Raw genomic sequence first — 23,735 nt, 5'->3', positions numbered from 1 at the left:
ACTGCCCTTTGACCTTATAGGACAAAGGAAAGGACAGGAAAGGTAAAAATTAACCTTAGTAAAGCAGTTTGGCACCTGAATTCAGCTCTTTTCAGAAAGGATTAATTTTCCTCTAGCACCTCCTGGGTAATGATCAGGATAAAAAGGATAGGGGTTTATATGGAGCTATTTTGAAATTTAGGTTCTCTTCTGATAATTCTAGGTTAGGTTATCCCCTTGTTTTCCTTGACACCTCCCTGGGGGAACCCACTGTTATAGTCTTGAGTGGCTGTACACATATATGGAGGCTTAGGTGACTAATCCTATTTTAGTTTCCTTCCCTGAAGTTTGTCAGAATACTCAGATAAAAGGATTATTTTAATTGTTATTTTTTTACAGAGGGATGTCTAATCTGTGATTTGGTTTCACCCTACTTTCTAGCTAATAATTCTCAGGAAAAAGGACCGCTGAGAGTAGCTCTGATTAAATTACAAAGGCAAATACACATAAACATAAATTCTTTTAAAAATTCAAAAAAGGTTTTTTAAAAAATATTTTTAAAATAAATTTATTTATTTATTTTTGGCTGCAGCGGATGTTTGTTGCTGTGCACAGGCTTTCTCTGGTTGTGGCAAGCATGGGGCTACTCTTTAATGTGGTGCAAGTGTTTCTCACTGTAGTGGCTTCATTTTGTTGCGGAGCACGGGCTCTAGGCGCTCAGGCTTCAGTAGTTGTGGCACATGGGCCCAGCCCAGTAGTTGTGGCTTGGGGGCTCTAGAGCACAGACTCAGTAGTTGTGGCGCACCGGCTTAGTTGCTCCACAGCATGTGGGATCTTCCTGGGCCAGGGCTCAGACCCATGTCCCCTGCATTGGCAGGCGGATTCTTAACCACTGTGCCACCAGAGAAGTCCAAAAAAGCTATTTTTTTTAAACTCTATTTTGTGTTATATTGAAAAGATTTTCCTGTTTTTCCCCTCAGATTGACAGTTTTTTTTCTTCTGGACTTTTTCTTTTTCTTCTTCTTCTTCTTCTTCTTCTTTTTTTTTAATCTTGCATTGATTCTGACAAGAAATTTGTCGTCTTTCTCCTGGCTTCCTTGTACAAAATATATTTTTTCTCCAGCTGTTTTTAATATTTTATGTTTATCACTGGTTTTGAGCAATTTGATTGTGATGTGTCTTGGTGTACCTTTATGTTTCTTATGCTTGAGGTTCACTAAGTTTCATGGATGTATGTATTTACAGTTTGAAAATTTTTCAAGCATTATTTCTTTAAATTTTCTCTCCCACATCCCTCACACTCCTACAGGAACTCCAATTACATATGCATTTGGCTACTTGAAGTTGTTCTACCATTTACTGTTCATTGTTAGCTTTTTTCTGTCTGTTCTTTTTTTTTTTCCTCGTGTCTCCTCTCCTGAAATGCATCATGTGCTGTTAATCCCATCCATTGTATTTTTCATATCAAGAATTATAAGTTTCATCTACATCTAGAACTTCAGTTTGAATCTTCTGTTTCATTTCCCATGCCTCTACTTAACTTTTGGAAGGTATGGAATACAGTGATAATGACTGTTTTAATACCCTTCTCTTCTAATTCTAACACCTGTGTCAGGATAGCAACAATTTTAATTGATTTCCTTTACTCCTTGTGGGTCCCAGTTTTTTGAGTCTTTATATATCTGATCATTTTAAATTGGATTCCAGATTTGTTGGGTGGTGGATATTTTGTAGTCATATAAATATTCTCAAGCTTGGTTCTGAGATATATTTATGTTAGCTGTAAACCATTTGATCCTTTTATGTTTCACCATTAAGATTTGTTAAGTGACATGAAAGCAAGGCTCATCTTTGGTCTATCTTGCCCTGAACCAAGGGCCAGCCATGACCAAGCACCTCAACCTAAGGGAGCAGCACCAATTTGGTCAGGCCTTTCTGCCAGGTAGCAACATACTCCCCTTGCTCTCTTGCTGGGACTCTAATAGGCTTCCCACACCAATCCTGAGCACAAACCCAAGAAGAGAGTAGAGGGATTTTTATTTCTCTTTCTCTCCTGTCAATCCAGCATCTAGAAAAACAGGTGTCATACAACAGGTTATAATAGATACACAGAAAAGCTATTTTATATATTATATATAGAATTATATAATTGTATATACTTTATCTCTGTTAGTAATCTTTATGTTAAAGTCTATTATGACATTTAATACAGCTCCACCAGCCTTCCTGTGCTTATTCTTTTTAATTCATCAATGAAGCTGTGTTAGTTTGCTAGGTCTGCCACCACAAAATAGCACTGGGTTCTTAAGCAATAGAAATTTATTTTCTTATATAGTTTGAGAGTCTCAAAGTTCAAAATCAAGGTGTCAGTAAGTTTGATTTCTTCTGTGGCATCTCTCCTTGACTTGCAATTGTTGCCTCCATTTTAAATTTAAATATATTTGACATATAACATCAAGTAAATTCAAGGGGTACAACATGTTGATTTGACAGATTTATATATTGTAATATGATTGCCATTGTAGTGAAAATTACCACCACTATCACGTCAAACAATTATCATTTCTTTTTAGTGATTGGAATAATTCAGGTCTAATCTCTTAGCAAGTCTCTTAACAATATAATAAAATATTGTTATCTATATTCATTATACTGTGATCCCAGATCTCTGGGACTGGGACTTCCTTGCTGGTCCAGTGGTTGAGAATCTGCCTTCCAACGCAGGGGATGCAGGTTTGATCCCTGGTCGGGGAACTAAGATCCCACATGCTGCAGGGCAACTAAGCCCGTGTACCACAACTACTGAGCCCGAGCACTCTGGAGCCCGCACGCCACAACTAGAGAGAAGCCCACAAGCCACAACAAAAGATCCCAAGTGCTGCAACTAACACTCGATGCAGCCAAAATAAATAAATATTAAAAAAAAGAAAGTATGCAGGTTCAAAAATATACTTAAAAAAAAAGATCTCTGGGGGCTTCCCTGGTGGCACAGTGGTTGAGAGTCTGCCTGCCGATTCAGGGGACGCGGGTTCGTGCCCCGGTCCAGGAGGATCCCACATGCCATGGAGTGGCTGGGCCCGTGAGCCATGGTCGCTGAGCCTGCGTGTCCAGAGCCTCTGCTCCGCAACGGGAAAGGCCACAGCAGTTAGAGGCCCGCGTACGCAAAAAAAAAAAAAAAAAAATCTCTGGGACTTTTTTAGTGTTGCCTTCTTATTGTGTCTTCATATGGTCTTTCCTCTGTATGTATGCATCCCTTATATCTCCTTGTGTATAGAAATCTTCTTATAAGGACACCAGGTAGATTGGATTAGAGCTTACCTTCACAGTCTCATTTTAACTTAATTACTTCTTTAAGGGAATTTCCTGGTGGTCCAATGGTTAGGACTCTGAACTTTCACTGCCGAGGGCACGGGTTTGATCCTTGGCCAGCGAATTAGGATCCCACAAGTCACGTGACACAGACAAAAAGTCAAAAAATAGGGCCTCCCTGGTGGCGCAGTGGTTGAGAGTCCGCCTGCCGATGCAGGGGATACGGGTTCGTGCCCCGGTCTGGGAGGATCCCATATGCCGCGGAGCGGCTGGGCCCGTGAGCCATGGCCGCTGGGCCTGCGCATCCGGAGCCTGTGCTCCGCAACGGGAGAGGCCACAACAGTGAGAGGCCCGCATACCGCAAAATAAATAAATAAATAAATAAATAAATAAATAAATAAATAAATTTACTTTTTTGATGGTCCTAACCCTGAATATAGTTATATTCTAAGGTATTGAGGGTTAGGGCTTCAATATATTAACTTCAAGATTGGGGCACAATTCTGCCCATATTAGAAAGACAAATAATGATAATATTGAAAATGAGTAACATTATGTTCATGAAAATCAAGATCATTAACATTCAAATTAGTTTAAAAAATAAGAGAATGAAGGAAAAAATATTGTTAACATATCAAAACCAACAGCTCTCACATGTGCAAATAAATACTTGTTATACAGTATGTGAAGATGATTTATTTATAATAATAAGAATCAAACTGAAAGAACTTAATAAATGTTTACCTGTATGTTCATCTATATGTAGAAAACTATTAACCTGCATAAGGGATTTAAAGACTATACAGTGACCGGAAGTATATTATTGGAAGACTGGATAATGTCATTATTTTATTATTGTAAAAATACTATTTCTCACTTTAATTGATAAGTGTAATGCTAATCAGAACCTCAACATGATTATTTTAGAGATTTGGCCCTACAAACTTATGGTAATGTTTCTCTTAATGAATAGCTTGTGAGGATAGCTAGGGAAATTCTGAAAATTAAGAGTCAAGAGAAATGATTAGTACTACATGGTATTTATATCCATAAGAAAGCTAAAATAATTAACATTGTGCTTAAATGGTACATTGATAGGTAGATGAAGGGAAAAACAATAACGAAATGTCTATGAATAGATCCAAGTACATAATGGAATTTTATATGTAATAGATGTTGGTTTTCAGAATAATAAAGAGGACTCTAGTTTCAGAACCTATTTATAAAAAAATTAGAACTTGTAACTCACACATACAGTAAAAAAATGCCCCATGTAAATACATAGATGTGAGTGGTCAATTCAATTAGCCTCTGTAATAACTATTCATCAAAGAATAATAAAATCCAATGTTGGAATAGGGGTGGGAGAAATGGAACTTTCATGTGACCCAAACTCTCTTCTTGACCAAACTTTAGTCAGGCTCCTCTAAACCCTCTTTTTGACTAGGCCTTGACCTTGGCATTTCATATCCATCCCATCCTTGACAGGCATACATAGTTCAGTTTTAACAAGAATCCTGCTAATTCACTTTAGAATCCTCATCCTTGATCTTCATCCCTCACCGTTGACATCTAAGCCTTAGGCCCCTCTTTAGCAAGAATTTCAATAGGTCAGTTTAGTAAGAATCCTACCCTTGAAGTCTCCCTCTAGTCATTTTCTACCAGTGTATTCCCTCACTTTGCTCATCAGCTATAAATCCCCGGCTTTTTCTGATGTATTTGGAGTTGAGTCTGATCTCTCTACCCTATTGCAATTGTCTTGAATAAAGTCTTTCTTATCATTTTAGTAAGTGTCAGAATAGCTTTTTCTTTCACAAATCCTAGTGGGAACATAAACTAGCATAGCCTTTTTGATGGCTTGTTGTTAACATCTACCAACTTTTACACATCTATTTTAAATCAGCAAATCCATATTTTGGAATTTCTATTGCAAAAATAATGCAAATATGCAAAGAAGTATAAACACAAATATTTACTGCACATTTACAGTAATGAATATTGGAAACAAATTAAATACCCATCAAAGAGTGTTTTATTAAGTAAATGATATACCCCCCCAAAATAAAATATCATGCAGCCGGGCTTCCCTGGTGGCGCAGTGATTAAGAATCCACCTCCCAATGTAGGGGGCATGGGTTCGAGCTCTGGTCCAGGAAGATCCCACATGCCGCAGAGCAACTAAGCCCGTGTGTCACAACTACTGAGCCTGAGCTCTAGAGCCTGCGAGCCACAACTACTGAGCTCACGTGCCACAACTTCTGAAGCACGCATGCCTAGAGCCTATGCTCCGCAACAAGAGAAGCCACCGCAATGAGAAGCCTGCGCACCGCAACGAAGAGTAGTCCCCGCTCGCAGCAACTAGAGAAAGCCCGTACGCAGCAACAAATACCCAATGCAGTCAAAAATAAATAAATTAATTAATTTTTAAAAAATGCAACCAAGAAAAGGTATGGCGTAGCTGTAAAATGTTTGACCTGATAACATGATTATACCCTAAGTAAGAGTCAAAACAAATTGTAAATAAGTAGAAAAAAAGAATAGCTCCTTTTTGAAAAATGTATTCCTCTAGTGGTCTGCACCGAAATAAAGTCAGGGCAAAGCAGCAGTTAACATTGGTTAAGTTTGGGAAGGAGATAGAGAGTGGAAGGTTGCTATAATCGTAACCGGGAAGAGCCAATTATGACTCCATGTTGGATCTGTTTCCTTTGCTTTTAGTTGCTTTTGTTATTATAATCATACATAATGGCCTGCCTCAGGGAACCCTGCCCCTCTGCCTGAATGTTATGCTAAATTGGCTCTGTTCCGCTTACAGGGAAACAATCTGACCCCGCCCACCTGTGGATGGCTGCAAGAAGGAAGAAATTAACACATCCCCTCCCTGAGGCTGGCCATTCCAGGGGATAACTGCAAAACTTATGGCCCTTTTACTTTAGTTCCTCATCTCCTCCCCCTCTCTGTGCTATAGAAGAAACTGGCATCCAAACCCCAGTAAGATGGTTTATCGGACACTCTCGTGTGCTGGCTTTCTGAATAAAGTGCTATTCCTTGCCTCAACACCTCATCTCCGATTCATCAACCTGTCATGCAGCGAGCAGAGCAAGCTGGGACTCGGTAACAGTAACTGTTTGAATCTGCCCTTTGGAACTCAGGGAAGGTCTAGGAGGATGAAGCATTTTTCCTACAAAGAAGCGGGGGACAAAAAAAGGCTGTTGTACCTGGGAGGGCTCTGCAGGGTCCTCCTTGTTTCAAAATTGCAATAAATGAAAAAGAAGTGTGTCTGATTATGTCTAACCCTGTGAACTCACTCTTGAAGAAAAAATACGCTATTTGTCCTTCACAAAGGAAGCCCACAAGATGCCAAGTAGGTTCATTTATGGAAAGATGGAAAATTCTATTCTAACAGAAGGACACTTTCTCAAGACTATCATGATTTAACAATGTGAAGAATCTGATTTCAGCCATGAGCTTTCCGAGGTTTGCTCTTGTACCCACACGTGGGTGGGGTATGGAGATGTCTTAAGACCCACAGAGTGGAGACAAACCCCATCCGAGCTCTCGGAGACCCAGGCTTGTGGGACGCATTTCTTTTCTCCCACATATCCACTGGGCTGCGCTAAACTCTTTGCTCCTTTCAAAGTCACCGCAGGGCCCGCGCGGAGCGACGGGAAATGTAGTCTTTCTGCACCACACCGCCCCCACGCCGAGGGTCTCCCTCTGCGCATGTGCAACCTAGGTCCCGCCTCTTCCCTTCCGCCATCCCAGGCGAGGTGAAGAGATTATAGAGCCTGTACGTCTGCGCAGGTGCAGGAGCTGTGCCGGTGCAGGAGCTGCGCATCCCGGCAGGGACTTTACTGTTGCCAGGAGGTTTTTGAGAGCGGCGTTCTTGTGGCGGGGGCGGAAGCAGGATATCTCGGGCCGCCCCCCTCCCGTCCCTACATTGCCCGTGTCTGGCCTGGACCTCGGATCTGGGAAGGTGGGTGGGGCGATCCCGGTTCTGGCCTCGTAGTCTGGGGGCAGGTGGAGCTGAGACCCGTTAGGAGCGGCGACGGTGCGTGTGGGGACGGAATGCTGGGTCCCGCCTGCGTCTGACGGGGGGACGCCGGGGCGGACAGTGGGAGGGAAAGCGCGGTGGTCACGCTGGCCATGAGCGGACCAGAAAGCGCGGGCGGAGGGTGTGCTGGGCAGCCCTGCTCTGGAGCGGGAGAGACCCGGTCACGTACAGCCGTGTCACCTGTACTGTGGGCGGGAGAAGTAACCTGGGGAAGAGTCAGGCCACTCGTATGCAAAGGAGGCTATGAATAATGTCTGCTTCTTGGGTTGATCTGAGAATTCCATATGATGTCATTTGTTAAAGGAGTTAGCAAAGTGCCAACCGCGGAAGAGTGGTAACAGCTGTTGTATTTAGAAGACACTTTGTTCTTTTCATTGGGTGGTTTACACAAGTCTCCCAATTATCTTGTGATAGCGATATGACCAATCTGCGTTAAACACACATATAACAAAAAGCAAATCTGAGTCTCAGGTTGGTGAGGTGGTCCTGAAACTGTGCACCTCAGATGGAACTGGAGACCATGTACCGGGACTGGAACCCAGCCAGAAGCCATTGTCTTTTAATTGAGATCACACACCTGGTCTCAGGACTTAATGAAGCTCAGATTCTTTATGTCGCATCACAGAAAGACTTTAGTGAGAGACTAAGTGATAGGTAAGGAGTGGATTTATTTAGAGAGAATCACACTCCACAGAGTGTGGGCAATCTCAAAACTGGAGAGGCCCCGAAATATGGGGTGGTTTGTTTTTATGGGATGGGTAACTTCGTAGGCTAACGAGTGGGATATTCCAACTATTTTGGAGAAGGGGTGGAATTGGGCCAACACGCACTTCTTGGCCTTTTATGGTTGGCCTCATGTCTCGGCGCTGTTGGTTGTGTCATTTATCATGCTAATGCTGCAATTACAATGAGCGTATAATGAGGCGCAAGATCTACTGGAAATTGACTCTTCCACCATCTTGGATCTAGTTGGTTCTGACCAGTTCTTGTCATGTCCTGTGGCTAGGTCATTCTTTTAAAAGTTGTGCCCTGCCCCCTTCTCTCCTGTTTCTGTCTTGTGTTCGAGAGCGCCAGTGACTTCTCCAGGCTCACCCAGATTGTGACAGCCAGGAGTCGAACAGTCATTCATACTGTTCAGTTATCAAAAGAAACTTACCAAGAGTCCCGTTTGAGAAACTACAACCCACTTAAATAATTTTTTTAAATAAACTTATTTATTTATTTTTGGCTTTGTTGTGTCTTCATTGCCATACGCGGGCTTTCTCTAGTTGGCGGCGAGCCGGGGCTCTTCTTTGTTGCGGAGCGCGGGCTTCTCATTGTGGTGGCTTCCCTTGTTGCGGAGCACAGGCTCTAGGCGCTCGGGCTTCAGTAGTCGAGGCACGCGGGCTCAGTATAGTTGAGGCTCGCAGGCTCTAGAGCGCAGGCTTAGTAGTTGTCGCGCATGGGCTTAGTTGCTCCGCGGCATGTGCGATTTTCCTGGACCAGGGCTCGAACCCATGTTCACTTCATTGGCAGGCAGTTTCTTAACCACTGCGCCACCAGCGAAGTCCCTTAAATAATTTTTTAAAAATTATCTTGGGGCTTCCCTGGTGGCGCAGTGGTTGAGAGTCCGCCTGCCGATGCAGGGGACACGGGTTCGTGCCCTGGTCCGGGAGGATCCCACGTGCCGCGGAGCGGCTGGGCCCATGAGCCATGGCCGCTGGGCCTGCGCGTCCGGAGCCTGTGCTCCGCAACGGGAGAGGCCACAACAGTGAGAGGCCCGCGTACCGAAAAAAAAAAAAAAAAAAAAAAAATTATCTTGAAGCACACCATCCATTTTACCGGGCTTTCTGTAGATTCTCTAACTCAAGGGGTAAATAATTTTGCTAGGAAAACAAAATAAGTATTCAGCCTGTGTCTTTTTTATTTAAATCAGTTGAAAAAATTATTTTTACCAAATCGAGAAGGGGTAGGTCGGGATGCTGTCCCCCCAGCAGAATCTTCACCGTCCTGTACACTCTCCCAAGAGCTACAGAAGATGAACATATCTGAGGTGAGCTCTTTATTCATCAGCTACTTTGTGCTGTGATAGAGTTAACTTGATTTCAGATTGCTCTTAGCTTGTGTTACACATCCTTTAACAGTGTAAGTTATTTCCCTTTTATAATAGGTTTAAGATTGTACTTGAGTCATGAATGTACACTGAATCATATTGAGTACCTTTTTGTAAATTTGTAACTGACATTTTTTGTTAGTATTATCTTTGAATTTTTATTCCTGTATTCACAACTAGATTAGCTTATAATTTTGTTTTATACTGTCCATAACCAACTGTGTTATCATGGTTATACTGCTCTTACTGTGGCCCTTTCCTCCTGTTTTTTCTGCTCCCCTCCCCTCCGCCCTTCCTTTCTTTCTTTCTATCTGTCTATCTCTATATAATTCATATGAAAAAAACCCTGTTATAAATTTCATGAAACTCACCTCTAAAATTGGGCTTTGTGAGTACATCTCCTTTTTGTACATAGATGTAGATAATTGAATCACTTTATTTTAAACAACCATAGGTTTAGTCTGGTTTTTTTTTAAACTACATTTTCAGAGAGAACTGTACATTGTTATGTATTTCAAATGTATTTTTGTAAGTTTGTTGATAGTATTCTCTTATTATATCTGTTGTTATGTCAGTAATTCCTTTTGTCATATATTTAAATTTTTTACTTTAATAGAGGGAATGCTGATCAGAAAACAACCAAATGTGTTCATGATTGGCCCTGCCAGAAATCTAGAATTTCAGGGTCTGAGGATGGGCTTGGAAATTTGTACTGGTAGTATCTTCTAAATGTGAGAGTTGAGGGAGGATACGCTCATTCATTCTGCTGGTTTCCACTTCAGTACAGCAGCTGCCAGTTTCTTTTTTGGGTAGGTGATATGTTCCTCTGACTCTAAAATCTAAGCAGAAAACAGACTCATTGATGTCTGTGATCATTTTGAATTGATTATTTTTTGTGGTGCAAAGTGTGAATCAAGGTTATTGTTATTTTTTTAATGGAATTTTATTAGTCTAGCATGATTTTTATCAGAATATATTTTCTGCATTGAGTTGCCCAGACACCTCAAATAAGGAGATGTGTGTTTGCACATATGGGTGTATATATCATTTTTGAACTTTCTCTTTGATTTGTTTCTTTTATTTAATACTACACACAGTTAATATCACACACTGTTTTGATTAGTGGCTGTATGGTATGTCTCAAAATCAAGGTAATATCTGTCCTCCAACTTTGTATTTTTTCAAAATTGTTTTCATATTCTAGGTTGTTTCCTTTTCTACATAAATATTAGAATTAGCTTGTGATTCTAAAGCATGGTAAGCTTTTGATTGTGATTGCATTGAATCTATGGATCTCTTTGTGGAGAACTGACATCTCCACCATGTTGAATCTCCTAATCTATGAATTCAATATTTACCTCTGTTTACTAGGTTGTTTAGAGAATTTCAAGCTGAGAAAGGGCATAACCTGACTTATAATTTAAAATAGTAACTCTGAGAATGGACTCTAGTGGGACAGTGGTGGAAACAGAAGAGTTGGCAGGCTGTTTCAATAATCCTTTCAAGAAATGATGCTGTTAGCAGTTGTATCAATACTTTGAAATTTTTTGGATGGATTTTGAAAGCAGAGCCAAAAGTATGAACATGCCTGCTTCCCTAGGGCCTTGCAAATAAAGAATGTACTGTCAGACTTTGATAATGCAAAACCTTTTTTCAGTTTTTGTCTTAACCAGAAACATGATAGGAATTAGTTCCAAAGGTATTATCCATGTCACCTAATTTTGAAATCTTCAAATTGATGGGAAATGTGCTTGCACAGACATCAGTGTCATTCATGGACGTGACTGTGGAGTTTACCCAGGAGGAGTGGCAGCATATGAATCCTGCTCAGAGGACCCTGTACAGAGAAGTGATGCTGGAGAACTACAGCCGCCTTGTCTCATCTGGTGAGCCTACTTTATCATGCGACTCCGCCTAGAGTGTATTTGATTTTGTTTCTTCTTTTGTTTTTAAAAAAATCATCCATATTGAGGTACAATTAAAAGAAAATAAAATTCAGCAAGTTTCTATGTATAATTCAATGAATTTTGAAAAATGTGTACAGCTATACCAGCAAAATCATGATACAGGTTATTTCTATCACCTGAAAATTTTCCTTTTTTTTTTTTTTTTTTTTGGCCACTCTCTGCAGCTTGTGGGATCTTAGTTCCCTGACCAGGGAATGAACTTGGGCCATGGCAGTGAAAGTGCTGACTATTAACCGCTGGACCGCCAGGGAATTCCCAACCATGTGAAAATTTTCTTATGGCCTTTCTCAGTCAGTCCTTTCTTCCCACCCATTTTCTGATAATCACTGATCCCCTTTCTGCTTCAATACTTTTTCCCTTTTTTTGAAAATTCATATAAATGGAATCATACTTTAGGTACTAGTTTTTGTATGGCGTCCTTCCCTAAGCATAATTCTTTTGAGATTCATGGATGTTGTTGTATGTATCTGTGTTTATTCTTCTTATTGATGAGTAGTGTTCCATTCTGTGCTGTGCATTTCCAATTGTTGATAAGACATTTAGTTCGTTACCAAAGTGGTGCTATCATAAGTAAAGGTACTAGGAATATTTAAGTCCAAGTCTGTGTGTGGCCATGTTTTCATTCCCTTGTGTAAAGACCCTAGGGGTGGTTCCCTGGGACTCATGGCAAGTATTTATAACTACAGGAACACCTCTTTTTATCGTGCTTTACTTTATTGCAGTTCGCAGATATTACGTGTTCTACAGATTGAAGTTTTGTGGTAAACGCCTGTGTCAACCACGTCTATTGCTGCCAGTTTTCCAATAGCATTTGCTCACTTCATGTCTCATGTGTGAGACTTCATGTCTCAGAGTTACATTCTGATAATTCTGGCAGTGTTTCAGACTCTTTCATTATTGTATTTGTTTCAGTGCTCTGTGGTCTTTGATGTTGTATTGTAATTGTTTTGGGACATCATGAACTGAGCCCATATGAGATGGCAAGCTTAATTCATAAATGTGTGTGTTCTGACTGCTCAACTTACTGGCCATTCCCCCATCTCTCTGCTGCTCTTCAGGCCTCCCTATTCCCTGAGACACAACAATATTGAAATTAGGCCAATTAATAACCCTACAGTGGCCTGTAAGTCTTCAAATGAAAGGAAGAGTTGCATGTTTCTTAATTTATCTTATAAGCTAGAAATAATTAATAAGGAAGTTGTGTTGAAAGCCAAGATATACCAAAAGCTAGGCCTCTTGCACCAAACAGTCAGCCAAGTTGTGAATGCAATGGAAAAGTTCTTGAAAGAGAATAAAAGTGCTAACTGCAGTGAACACATGTATGATAAGAAAGTGAAACAGCCTGATTGCTGATATAGAGAAAGTTTCAGTGATTTGGATAGAAGGTCCACCAGCCACAACATTCCCTTAAGCCAAAGCCTAATCCAGGGCAAGACCCTAACTCTCTTCAATTCTGTGAAGCCTGAGAGCGGTGAGGAAGCTGCCGAAGAAGAGGTTGAATCTAGTATAATTTGGTTCATGAGGGTTATGGGAAGAAGCCGTCTCTGTAAGATCAGTGTGCACGGGGGATCAGCAAGTGCTGCTGGAAAAGATGCAGGAAGTTATCCAGAAGATCTAGCTAAGATAGTTAATGAAGGTGGCTACATGACACAACAGATTTTCACTGGAGATGAAATAGTCTTCTATAGGGATAAGGTGCCATCTGGGACTTTAATAGGTAGAGAAGAGAAGTCAGTGCCAGGCTTTAAAGCTTGAAAGGACAGATTGAATCTGTTGTTAGGGGCTAATGCAGCTGGTGACTTTAAGTTGAAGCCATTGCTCATTTACCATTCTGGAAATCCTAGGACCCTTTTGAATTATGCTGAATCTACTTTTCCTGTGGTTTATAAATGGAACCACAAAGCCTGGATGACAGCACATTTGTTGACAGCATGGTTTACTGAATATTTTAAGCCCATTGTTAGAACTACGGCTCAGAAAAAAAGATTCCTTTTAAACTATGCTCATTGACAATGCAGCTGGTCACTCAGGAGCTCTGACGGGGATGTACAGTGAGATTAGTGTTGTTTTTATGCTTGCTAACATAACATCCATTCTGCAGCCCATGCATCAAGTTTTGACTTTCAAGTCCTATTATTTAAGAAATACCTTTTGTAAGACTATGGCTGCCATAGATCGTGATTCCTCCATGGATCTGGGCAAAGTTAATTGAAACCCTTCTGGAAAGGATTGACCATTCTAGATGCCATTAAGAACAGTTGTGATTCATGGGAAGAGGTCATAATATCAACCTGAACAGGAGTTGGAAGAAGTTGATTCCAACCCTTATGGGTGACTTTGAGGGGTACAAAACTTCAGTGAAGGAAGTAACTGCAGATGTGGTGGAAGAAGCAGAAGAATCAGAATTAGAAGTGGATCCTGAAGATGTGACTGAACTGCTGCAATCCCATGATAAAAATTTAATGAATGAGGAGTTGCTTCTTAAAGGAGCAAAGAAGTGGTTTTTTGAGATGGAATCTACTCCTGGTCAAGATGCTGTGAAGATCCTTCAAATGAGCACAAAAGATTTTAGAATATTACACAGATTTAGTTAATAAAGTAGTGAGAGGGTTGGAGAGGATTGACTCTAGTTTTGAAGGAAGTTTTATGGTCGGTAAAATGCTGTCAATTACCTTTGCGTATTATGGAGAAATAATTCATGAAAGGAAGAGTCAACTGAAGTGACAAACTTCATTGTTGTCTTATTTTAAGAAACTGCCACAGCCACCCCACCCTTCAGTAACCATCACCATTAATAGTCAGCAGCATCAACACTGAGGCAAGACCCTCCACCAGCAAGAAGATTACCGTGCACGGAAGGCTCAATGACGGTTAGCATTTTTTAGCAATAAAGTTTTTTAAATTAAGATATGTACATTGTTTTTTAAGATATAATGCTGTTGCAAACTTATTAGGCTACTCTGTGTGTAAACACAACTTTTATATGTACTGGGAAACCAATTGTGACTCGCTTTATTGTGTTGTTCCCTTTTTGCAGTGATCTGGAACCACACCTGCAGTATCTCTGATGTATGCCTGTATACGAAGAAAAAAAAACCAACTGCCAAATGATTTTAAAGTGCAAGTGTCATTTACGTGGGCATTAGCAACTTACAGTAGTTCCAGTTGCTCCACATCCTCACCATCATTTTGTGTTGTAAACCTGATGACTTATGATCTTTGTAGTGGGAGTATGTTTTATCTACTTGAGTTTTAGTTAGCTTTTCCCTTTGACTAATGTTGCTAAACAACTTTTATATGCTGTTTGGCCATTCATGTATATTTTATAAAAAGTGTGTTCATATCCTCAACCTATTTGTGTTGTTGAGTTTTTTTGTCTTGTTATAATTCAATTGAAAGAGTTCTTTTTACAATCTGGGTAGAAGACTTTTTATAAGATAAACCTTTAGGAATTTTTTTCTCCTTATCTGTGATTGCCCTTTTTATTTGCTAAACAATAGGACAAAAGGTTTTCATGTTGATGAAGTCCAATTTATTATTTGCTTTATTTTCATATTCTATTTTTTCCCCTGTTTAAGAATATGACTAAGCAAAGATCATTCAGATTTCCTGTATTTTTCTTCTACAAATTTTATTGGTTTAGGTTATATTTAAGCCTTTGAGTTTTTTAGTTAATCTCTCTATATGGTGTGGAAATATGGATTGTTATTCTTTTTTTTTTTTTGTAGCTAAAGTTCTCATTGCTGCACTGGTTATATCCTTTCCTATTGAGTTGCCTTGGCACCTGTTGAAATAAACTGACTATATATGCTAGGCTTATTTCTGAATATTATTGTGATTTATTTATCTACATTTCTATCTTAATACTAATCGTGCACTATTTTGGTTAATCTGGCTGTGTAGTAAGTTTTCACATCAGGAAAGATAAACTTTTTAAGCTTTTCTTTTGGCTGTTACAGGTTCTTTTTCTTTCTCTATAAAGTTTAAAAGAATGTGTTTTTTCTTAAAACACTAGTGGTATTCTTATAAGGATTTTGTTGAACCTGTGTATCGTTGTGGGGAAAATTTACATCTAACAATATTGGATTTTTCAATTTGTGAAAAATCTTTTTCCTTTTCCTTAGCTTTTAATGTTCCTTTGCAGTGTTTTGTAGTTTTTAGTGTACTTGTCTCGATCTGTTTTATGAGATGTATCCTTCAATCTTTTGATGCTATCTTTAATGATATTTTACAAAACTTCAATTTCCAGTTGTTTTTTGGAATTTCGTAAAAATCTAATCTATATTGCTATTTTATCTATCTTGCTAAATTCACTTGTTACTTAAACTAGATGTCTTGAAGACTCCTTAGAATATTTTATATATTAATTAGTGTTGTTTGTAAATAAAGATATTTTTATATCTTTCTAATCTCTATGCATTTTTATTTCTTTTTTGAGCACACTAGGATTTAATGCAAAAGAATTTACCACTAAATACGTTAGTCATAGCCTTTAATTAGTTGCTTGTTGTTAGCTATTTCTTTTCTTTCTAATCCTAGTACTATAAAATTAATATTATTTTTTCCTTTAAAAGTTCAGAGTAGAATTCTCTACATAAGCAATCTAGACCTGGAGTTTTCTTTGTCAGAATTTTTTTTTTTTAAGTAACAAGTTTATTCATGTTTCAAAAATTCACCCTTTTAGTTTGTACAATTCAATGTTTTTTAGTATTTTCATAGAGATATGGAACTATCATCACTATTTAATTTTAAAGTATTTTCATCACCCCAAAATAGTACCCTTTAGTAGTCATTCCTCATTTCTGCTCCCTACCCCTGGCAACTACTAATCTACTCTATGTCTCTTGAGATTTGCCTATTGTGGAGGTTTCATATCAGTGGAATCCCCCAATATATAGCCTTTTGTGACTGACTTATTCCACCTAGCATCATCTTTTTAAGGTTCATCCATGTTGTAATATGTATCAGTAATCCACTTCAGTTTCTGGCCAAGTAATACTTGATTGTATGGGTATATCACATTTTGTTTATCCATTTTTCGATTGATGGGTTTTGGGTTGTTTCTCTTTTGACTGTTATGAATAATATGAATAATGCTGCTATGAGCAGTTGTATAAACATTCTTGTGTGAGGAGTTTTCAGTTCTCCTGGGTATATACTTTGAGTGGAATTACTAGGTGATATTGTAACTCTGTTAACAATTTTAGAAGCTACCAAAACAATTTCCCAAAGCAGTGGCACAATTTTACCAACCCACCAGCAATGATGAAGGTTCCAGTTTTGGCAACATCTACATTAATACTTGTTATTTTATGTCTTTTTTTTTTTTTTTAAAGCCGCCCTAGTGAGTGAAGTGGGATCTCATTATGGTTATGATTTGCATCTCCCTAATGTCAAGCATGTGCTAGTTGCTTCTTGGCTGGAATATATATATACACACACACACACATACATACAGACATTTCTCCAAGGAATATATTTCCTTGGAGAAATGTCTGTTCACATTCATTCTCCATTTATAAGTTGGGTTATTTGTCTTTTCATTATTGACTTTTAAGATTTCTTATACAATCTGGATATAAGTCTCTGTCTCAATTAAATTTTTGTAAATTTTTTCTCCCATTCTGTGGATTTCACTTTCTTCATGGAGTTCTTTGAAGTATAAAAGTTTTTTTATTTTGATACTCTCCAGTTGATCTTTTTTTTTTCTTTTTTTGGCTTGTTTTTGTCAAGTCTAAGAAAACTTTGCCTAACCTGAAGTCAAACAGATTTATCCTGTTTTTTCCTACATATTTAATAATTTTAGTCTCTACGGTCTGTTACTCACTTTGATTTAATTTTTATACATGGTGTGAGGTAGAGGCGCAGCTTCATTCTTTTGCATGTGAATATTCAAGTGTTCCACCACTATATGTTGAAAATACTATTTTTCTCATTGAATTATGGCACCCTTGTTGAAATTCAGTTGTCCATAGTTGTAGGGGTTTATTTCTGGCCTCTTAATTCTCTTCCATTGTTCTCTAAGTTTATTCTTAAAGCGTCTATTCTTAAACCAGTACTGTCTTAGCAGCATAGTGTGATATTCTGATTTATAGTAAGAGATATATTTGTTCATCACCCCTGTTCCTGGCACAGCGTCCCAATTTCCTAAGTGATAAGAGAGATCAAGGTGTCTTTTGTTATTCATAGCAAGTCCCTCTCAACCATGCTTGAGTTCCTGTTAATGAGGTGACTTGGAAACCCCCTAAGGATGTAGGCTTGTTGCCAAGGATGCCAATCAAGTGGTTACAGGGTTGGGACTTTGAAGCGTACCTGCTGACCTTCAGGGAGTGAGGGGGGGCTGGAGGTTGACTTAATTACTAATAGCAATTATGCTTACATAATAAATCCTCCACAAAAATCTCTGAACTGTAAGACTCGGAGACCTTTGGTGTTGGTGAACACATGAGGTGCGGTACTGGGAGGATGACGCCCCTGGAGAGGGCATGGAAGCTCTGCCCTATGCAGCTTTTCCATCTGGCTATTTCTTAGTTGTATACTTTGTAATAAAACTGGAAATCTGGTCAGTAAACTGGTTTCCTGAGTTCTGTGATCCATTCTAACAAATTAACTGAACCTGAGGAGGAGGATGTGGGGACAACCTATTAATAGCTAATTGGTCAGAAACACAGGTAGCAACCTGTATGTGCAGTTAGCATCTGTAGTGTGAGGGGAGGCAGTCTTGTGGGACTGAACCCCTAACCTGTTGTATCTGATACTAACTCTAGGTAGATAGTATCAGAACTGATTTGAATTGTAGGACACCCTGCTGGCGTTGCAGAGTTGCTTGGTAGTGGGAAAAACCTCTACACTTTCAGTAACCAGAAGTGAAGTATTGAGAATACAGAAGTGTATTCTGTGAGTAGAATGTTATAGTAATATAGATGAGAAACACAGTGTTTTTCCTAAACATAAAGTAATTGAAATTAAAAAGTGTGAGCCCTCCAAGATTTTTCTTTATCAAGATTGTTTTAGCTACTCTGGGTAACTTGCATTTCCACATGAATTTTAGGATTAGTTTGTCATTTTCTGTAAAAGAATAGAGCTTAGATTTCGTTAGGGGTTGGATTGAATCTGTTGCTCAATTTCTGGAGTATTGCCATCTTGACAATACTAACTTTTCTGATCCATGAATATGAGGTATGTGTCTTTCCATTTATTTAGGTCTTCTAAAATTTCTTTCAATATTTTTGTTTTAAATGGGAAAGTTTTATACTTTTGTTAAAGTTATTCTAAGTATTTTATTCTATTTAAAGTATTGTAAATAGAATTGTTTTCTTTCATTTTTGGCTTGTTCATTTCTAGTGTATAGAAATACAACTGATTTTTGCATACTTTCTATTCTGCAAGTTTGATGAACCTAGTTATTAGCTTTCAGAGGTTTATTTATTCTTTGGGTTCTTCAGGATTTTCTATATATAAGATAATGTCTTACGTAGATAGAAATAGTATTACTCTTTTCTTTCCAATCTGGACATCTTTTATTTATTTCTTCTTGCTTAATTGTTTTGGCTGGAATCTCCATTACAGTGTTGAATAAAGTGGCAAGAGCAGACATCCCTTGTCTTGTTTTTGATCTTAGTTGGAGAGAGCCTTTAGTCTTTCATTGGTGGGAATGATGTTAGCTGAATGTGTTTTGTAGGTAACATAAACATTATTCAAGTCAGGGAAATTCTCCATTTCTAGTTGTTTTTTTAGTCATTAATGGGTATTTGGTTTTGTCAAATGCTGTTTTTTGTATCCACTGAGAGGATCATGTGGCTTTTTTTTTTAACGATACATTACCTTGATTGATTTTTATATATTTAACTGTCTGAAAATTTTAATTTTGAACTCAATTTCTTTAAGATAAAGTGCTATTAATATCATAATTTTAATGATCTTTGTTAAGTTGTGTCTTTCCAGGAATTTATCCATTTCTTCTAAGTTATTAGTGTAATAGCTTCCATCTCCTGGCTGTTGTAAATAGAGCTGCAATGAACATTGTGGTACATGACTTTTATTGAATTATGGTTTTCTCAGGGTATATGCCCAGTAGTGGGATTGCTGGGTCGTATGGTAGTTCTATTTGTAGTTTTTTAAGGAACCTCCATACCGTTCTCCATAGTGGCTGTACCAATTCACATTCCCACCAGCAGTTCAAGAGTGTTCCCTTTTCTCCACACCCTCTCCAGCATTTATTGTTTACAGATTTTTTGATGATGGCCATTCTGACCGGTGTGAGATGATATCTCATTGTAGTTTTGATTTGCATTTCTCTAATGATTAATGATGTTGAGCATTCTTTCATGTGTTTGTTGGCCATCTGTATATCTTCTTTGGAGAAATGTCTATTTAGGTCTTCTGCCCATTTTTGGTTTGGGTTGTTTGTTTTTTTGTTATTGAGCTGCATGATCTGCTTGTAAATTTTGGAGATTAATCCTTTGTCAGTTGCTTCATTTGCAAATATTTTCTCCCATTCTGAGGGTTGTCTTTTGGTCTTGTTTATGGTTTCCTTTGCTGTGCAAAAGCTTTTAAGTTTCATTAGGTCCCATTTGTTTATTTTTGTTTTTATTTCCATTTGTCTAGGAGGTGGGTCAAAAAGGATCTTGCTGTGATTTATATCATTTTTACAATAGCCATTCTAACAGGTGTGAGGTGATATCTCTTTGAGGTTTTGATTTTCATTTCAATGATGATTACTAACACTGAGCAACTTCTCCTGTTTCTGTAGGCCATTTGTATGTTTTCTTTGTGGAAAAAAAAAGTCTATTGAGGTCCTTTGTCCATTTTTTAACCAGATTATTTATTTATTTATTATCATTATTATTATTATTATTATTTTATATTGAACTGTATGAGTTTCTTATGTATATTGGAATTAACCCCTTATCAAATGTGGTTTGCAAATATTTGCTCCCATTTTGTCAGTTGCCTTTCATTTTCTTGTTATTTCCTTTACTGTATTCAGAAGCTGTGCAGAAGTTTGATGTAGTTCCACTTGTTTATTTTGGCTATTGTTGTTTGTGCTTTGGTGTTGTACACATAAAATCATGGCCAAGACCAAAATCAAGAGGCTTTTCCCTACATTTTCTTTAAGGAGTATTATGATTTCAGGCTTTATATTTAAGTCTTAATACATTTCAAGTTAATTTTTGTGAGTGGTTTAAGAAAACGGTCCAGTGTCATTATTTTGCATGTGAATATCCACCTTTTCAAATACTATGTATTGAACAGACTATCTTTTCACTATTGTATATTCATAGTTCCCTTCTCAGATATTAGTTGGCCATACATACATGAGTTTTTTCCTGGACTCTCAATTCTGTTTCATTATCTGTATGTCCATTTTTGTGCCAGTACCATTCTATTTTGATTAGTATAGCGTTTTAGTATAGTTTGATATCAGAAAGTGTCATGTCTGCAACTTAAAAAAATTCTCTGGATTTATTTGGCTATTTGGGGTCTATTGTGGTTCCAGATTAATTTTAGCAATTTTATATTTCTGTGAAAAATGTCATTGACTCTTTGATAGGGTTGCATTGAATCTATAGATGGCTTTGTGTAGTATGGATATTATAACAATAACAATTCTTCCAATCCAGGAATATATCTTTATGTTTATTTATGACTTCTTCAATTTCTTTTGTCAAAGTCTGATAATTTTCAGTGTACAGAATTTCACCTCCTCGGTTAAATTCATTCCTAAGTATTATTATTTTTGGTGCTATTTTAATGGGATTTTTTTTTTTTTTTTTTGCCAGATAGTTTTTTCCTAGCATAATGAAACGATACTGCATTTCTTTGTATATTTATTCTGTATCTTGTTACTTCATTAAATTTGTTTATTAGTTCTAAACAGTTTTTGCATGGGAGTATTTAGGATTTTCTACATATAATATGTCATCTACAAAAGACAATTTTGCTTCTTCTCCTCCAATTTGGAGGCCTGTTGCTTCTTTTTCTCTCCTAATTGCTCTGGCCAGAACTACCAATACATTGTTGAAAGGATGGGTGAAAGTGGGCCCTTTGTCTTGTTTCTGATTCCAGAGGAAAAGGTTTAAAACTTTCTCTGTGGAGTATGAGGTTAGGTGTGGGTTTGTCATATATGACCTTTATTGTTTTGTGGCATATTCCTTTTATTCCCACTTGTTGAGAGTTTTTATCATGAAAGAATTTTGAATTTTGTACAGTTGTTTTTCTGCATCTACTGAGATGATAAGACTTTTAACTTTTGATTAATTAAAGTGGTATATCCCATTTATTAATTTGCATATTTTGTACCTTCCTTGCACCCCAGGGATAAATCCCACTTTATCAGGGTGTATGTTCCTTTTATTGTGTGACTGATTTTGGATTGCTAGTATTTTGTTGATTTATAGATTTTGTTGATTTATATTACTTTATAGATTTGCATCTGTATTCATCAGGAATATTGGTCTGTGGGTTTTGTTTCTAGTCATATCCTTATCAGGCTTTGGAAAGAGGATAATTCTGACCTCAAAAAAAAAAAAGAGTTTCCCCTGCATGTAATGCTTTTTTTTTTTTCTTATGGCTTTTAAAACTCTCTCTTTGTCTTTGATTTTAGGCAGTTTTATCACAATGCTCATTGAAGAAGATCTCTGTGGTTGAATCTGTTTGTGGACTTATGAGCTTCAACTTGGATGTCCAGATCTCTCTGCAGAGATGGAAAGTTCTCAGCCATTATTTCCTTAACTATACTTTCTATCCCTTTCTTTGTCTCATCCTTCTGGGACCACAATTATGTGTAGATTATTTCTCTTAATGGTATCCTGTAGTTCACATAGACTTTCTTCCCTTTTTTTCTGTTCTTTTTGTAAGGTAACATATGGTGTATTAAACAAAATGTTCAATGTACACTTGAAAAAAAGTGTGTGCTCTGCACTTTCAGGGTGGCGTGTTCTATATATGTCTTTTACTGTTCTATATATGTCTAATTGTGCGGTACGCGGGCCTCTCACTGTTGTGGCCTCTCCCGTTGCGGAGCACAGGCTCCGGACACGCAGGCTCAGCGGCCACGGCTCACAGGCCCAGCCGCTCCGCAGCATGTGGGATCTTCCCGGACTGGGGCACGAACCCGTGTCCCCTGCATCGGCAGGCGGACTCTTAACCACTGAGCCACCAGGGAAGCCCAGCACAGTTTTATAATGACATTTACACATTTTTCTTTTAAATCCTGTAGAAAATAAAGAGTAAACTTACAACCAAAATCATAATTTTTAAATATTTCCCCACGTGTGTACCTTTACTGGAGATCGTTATACTTTCATATGGCTTCAAACTAGTGTCCTTTCATTATAATCTGGAGGAGTCCCTGCAGCATTTTTTAGGATGGTCTAGTGATCATGAATTCCCTCAGGTTTTGTTTAACGGGGAATATGTTAATATCTTCTTATCTTCATTTATAAAGATATTTTTTCTGGGTATAAAATTCTCAGTTGGATATAAAATTCTCAGTTGATAAGGTTTTATTTTTCCTTCCTTTCAACACTTTCTGTATAACATCCACTGCCTTCTGGCCTCCAAGATTTCTGCTGAGAAACTGGTTGATAATCTTAATGAGGATGGATGCCTTGTACATTAGAAGTCACTTTTTCCTACTACTTTCAAGGTTCTCTCTTTGTCTTTGTCTTTCAGCAGTCTAATTTTAATGTATCTCAGTGTGGGCCTCTTTGGTTTTACCTTCTTTGTAGATGACTGAGTTTCTTGAATTTGTACATACTTACGTTTTCTCAAGTTTGGGAAACTTTTGGCCCTCATCCTTCAAATAATCTCTCTGCTCTTTTCTCTCTTCTTCATCTGGGACTCACATAATGCAAACATAGGGAAACTTGATGGTACTCCATTGTTCCCTTAATCCCTCTACTTTTTTTTTTTTTTTCTTTTTAGTTTCTACCGCTCAGGCAGGATAATATCAAATAACCTGTCTTCAAGTTCTCTGATTCTTCTGCTGGCTCAATTCTGCTATCATTCTTTTATGGTGGATTTTCAATTCAGCTATTGAATTCTTCAGTTCCAGAATTTCTGTTTGGTTCTTTGTGTTTTGTAATTTTCATCTCTTTCCAAATATTTTCATTTTGTTTATAGTTTTCTTGATTTTCTTTAGTTCTCTTTTGGGTTTCCCTTTAGCTCTTAGAGCATAGTAGAAACAGTTGTTTAAAGACTGCATACTAATTTTAATGCCTGTGTTTCTTCAGGGATCCTTTCTCCTGCCTTATTTTCTTCCTTTGAATGGCCTGTATTTCCTGTTTCTTTGTATTCCTTTTTATTTTAGTCTTTTTCCTTCTTTTTTCTTGTG

The 23,735-nt window shown here is 38.0% G+C and overlaps 2 protein-coding genes across 3 annotated transcripts in view; both read left to right on the top strand.

The window, feature by feature from the left end:
• LOC309807278 (uncharacterized protein) overlaps nt 1-23,735 on the top strand; it is a gene marked incomplete at its 5' end in the record, with an annotated part of 66,874 nt that overhangs the window by 14,900 nt on the left and 28,239 nt on the right. The window contains 2 exons of the mRNA XM_082626648.1: nt 7,022-7,261; nt 9,255-9,371. Coding sequence (XP_082482774.1) covers nt 7,022-7,261; nt 9,255-9,371 — 357 coding nt within the window. The remainder of the gene's footprint in view (nt 1-7,021; nt 7,262-9,254; nt 9,372-23,735) is intronic.
• On the top strand, nt 9,381-22,341 carry LOC309802612 (uncharacterized protein). Of its 2 annotated transcripts, XM_082618304.1 has the most exons (3): nt 9,381-11,317; nt 14,436-14,467; nt 22,005-22,341. In XM_082618304.1, the coding sequence occupies exons 1-3, from the start codon at nt 11,140-11,142 to the stop codon at nt 22,200-22,202; spliced, it is 408 nt and encodes a 135-aa protein (XP_082474430.1). In that variant the 5' UTR covers nt 9,381-11,139; the 3' UTR covers nt 22,203-22,341. The 2 variants fall into 2 exon arrangements, 1 of the variants encoding a protein (XP_082474430.1); XR_014293841.1 differs by lacking the exons at nt 9,381-11,317; nt 22,005-22,341 and adding an exon at nt 12,209-14,268 and having other exon boundaries at nt 14,436-15,681.

This window comes from Mesoplodon mirus, assembly GCF_964341445.2.
Source record: "Mesoplodon mirus genome assembly, chromosome: 1".
NCBI lineage: Eukaryota > Metazoa > Chordata > Mammalia > Artiodactyla > Ziphiidae > Mesoplodon > Mesoplodon mirus.
Note: the sequence above shows the minus strand (reverse complement) of the source record. Positions and strands in the feature narration are given on the sequence as shown.

Excerpts from the sequence above, each read along its gene's own strand:
- LOC309802612 (XM_082618304.1), top strand. The coding sequence starts at position 11,140 with ATGTCACCTAATTTTGAAATCTTCAAATTGATGGGAAATGTGCTTGCA. Across the intron at positions 11,318-14,435 it reads CAGCCGCCTTGTCTCATCTG|TGATCTGGAACCACACCTGC; the intron begins GTGAGCCTACTT and ends CCCTTTTTGCAG. Across the intron at positions 14,468-22,004 it reads ACACCTGCAGTATCTCTGAT|GCAGTTTTATCACAATGCTC; the intron begins GTATGCCTGTAT and ends CTTTGATTTTAG.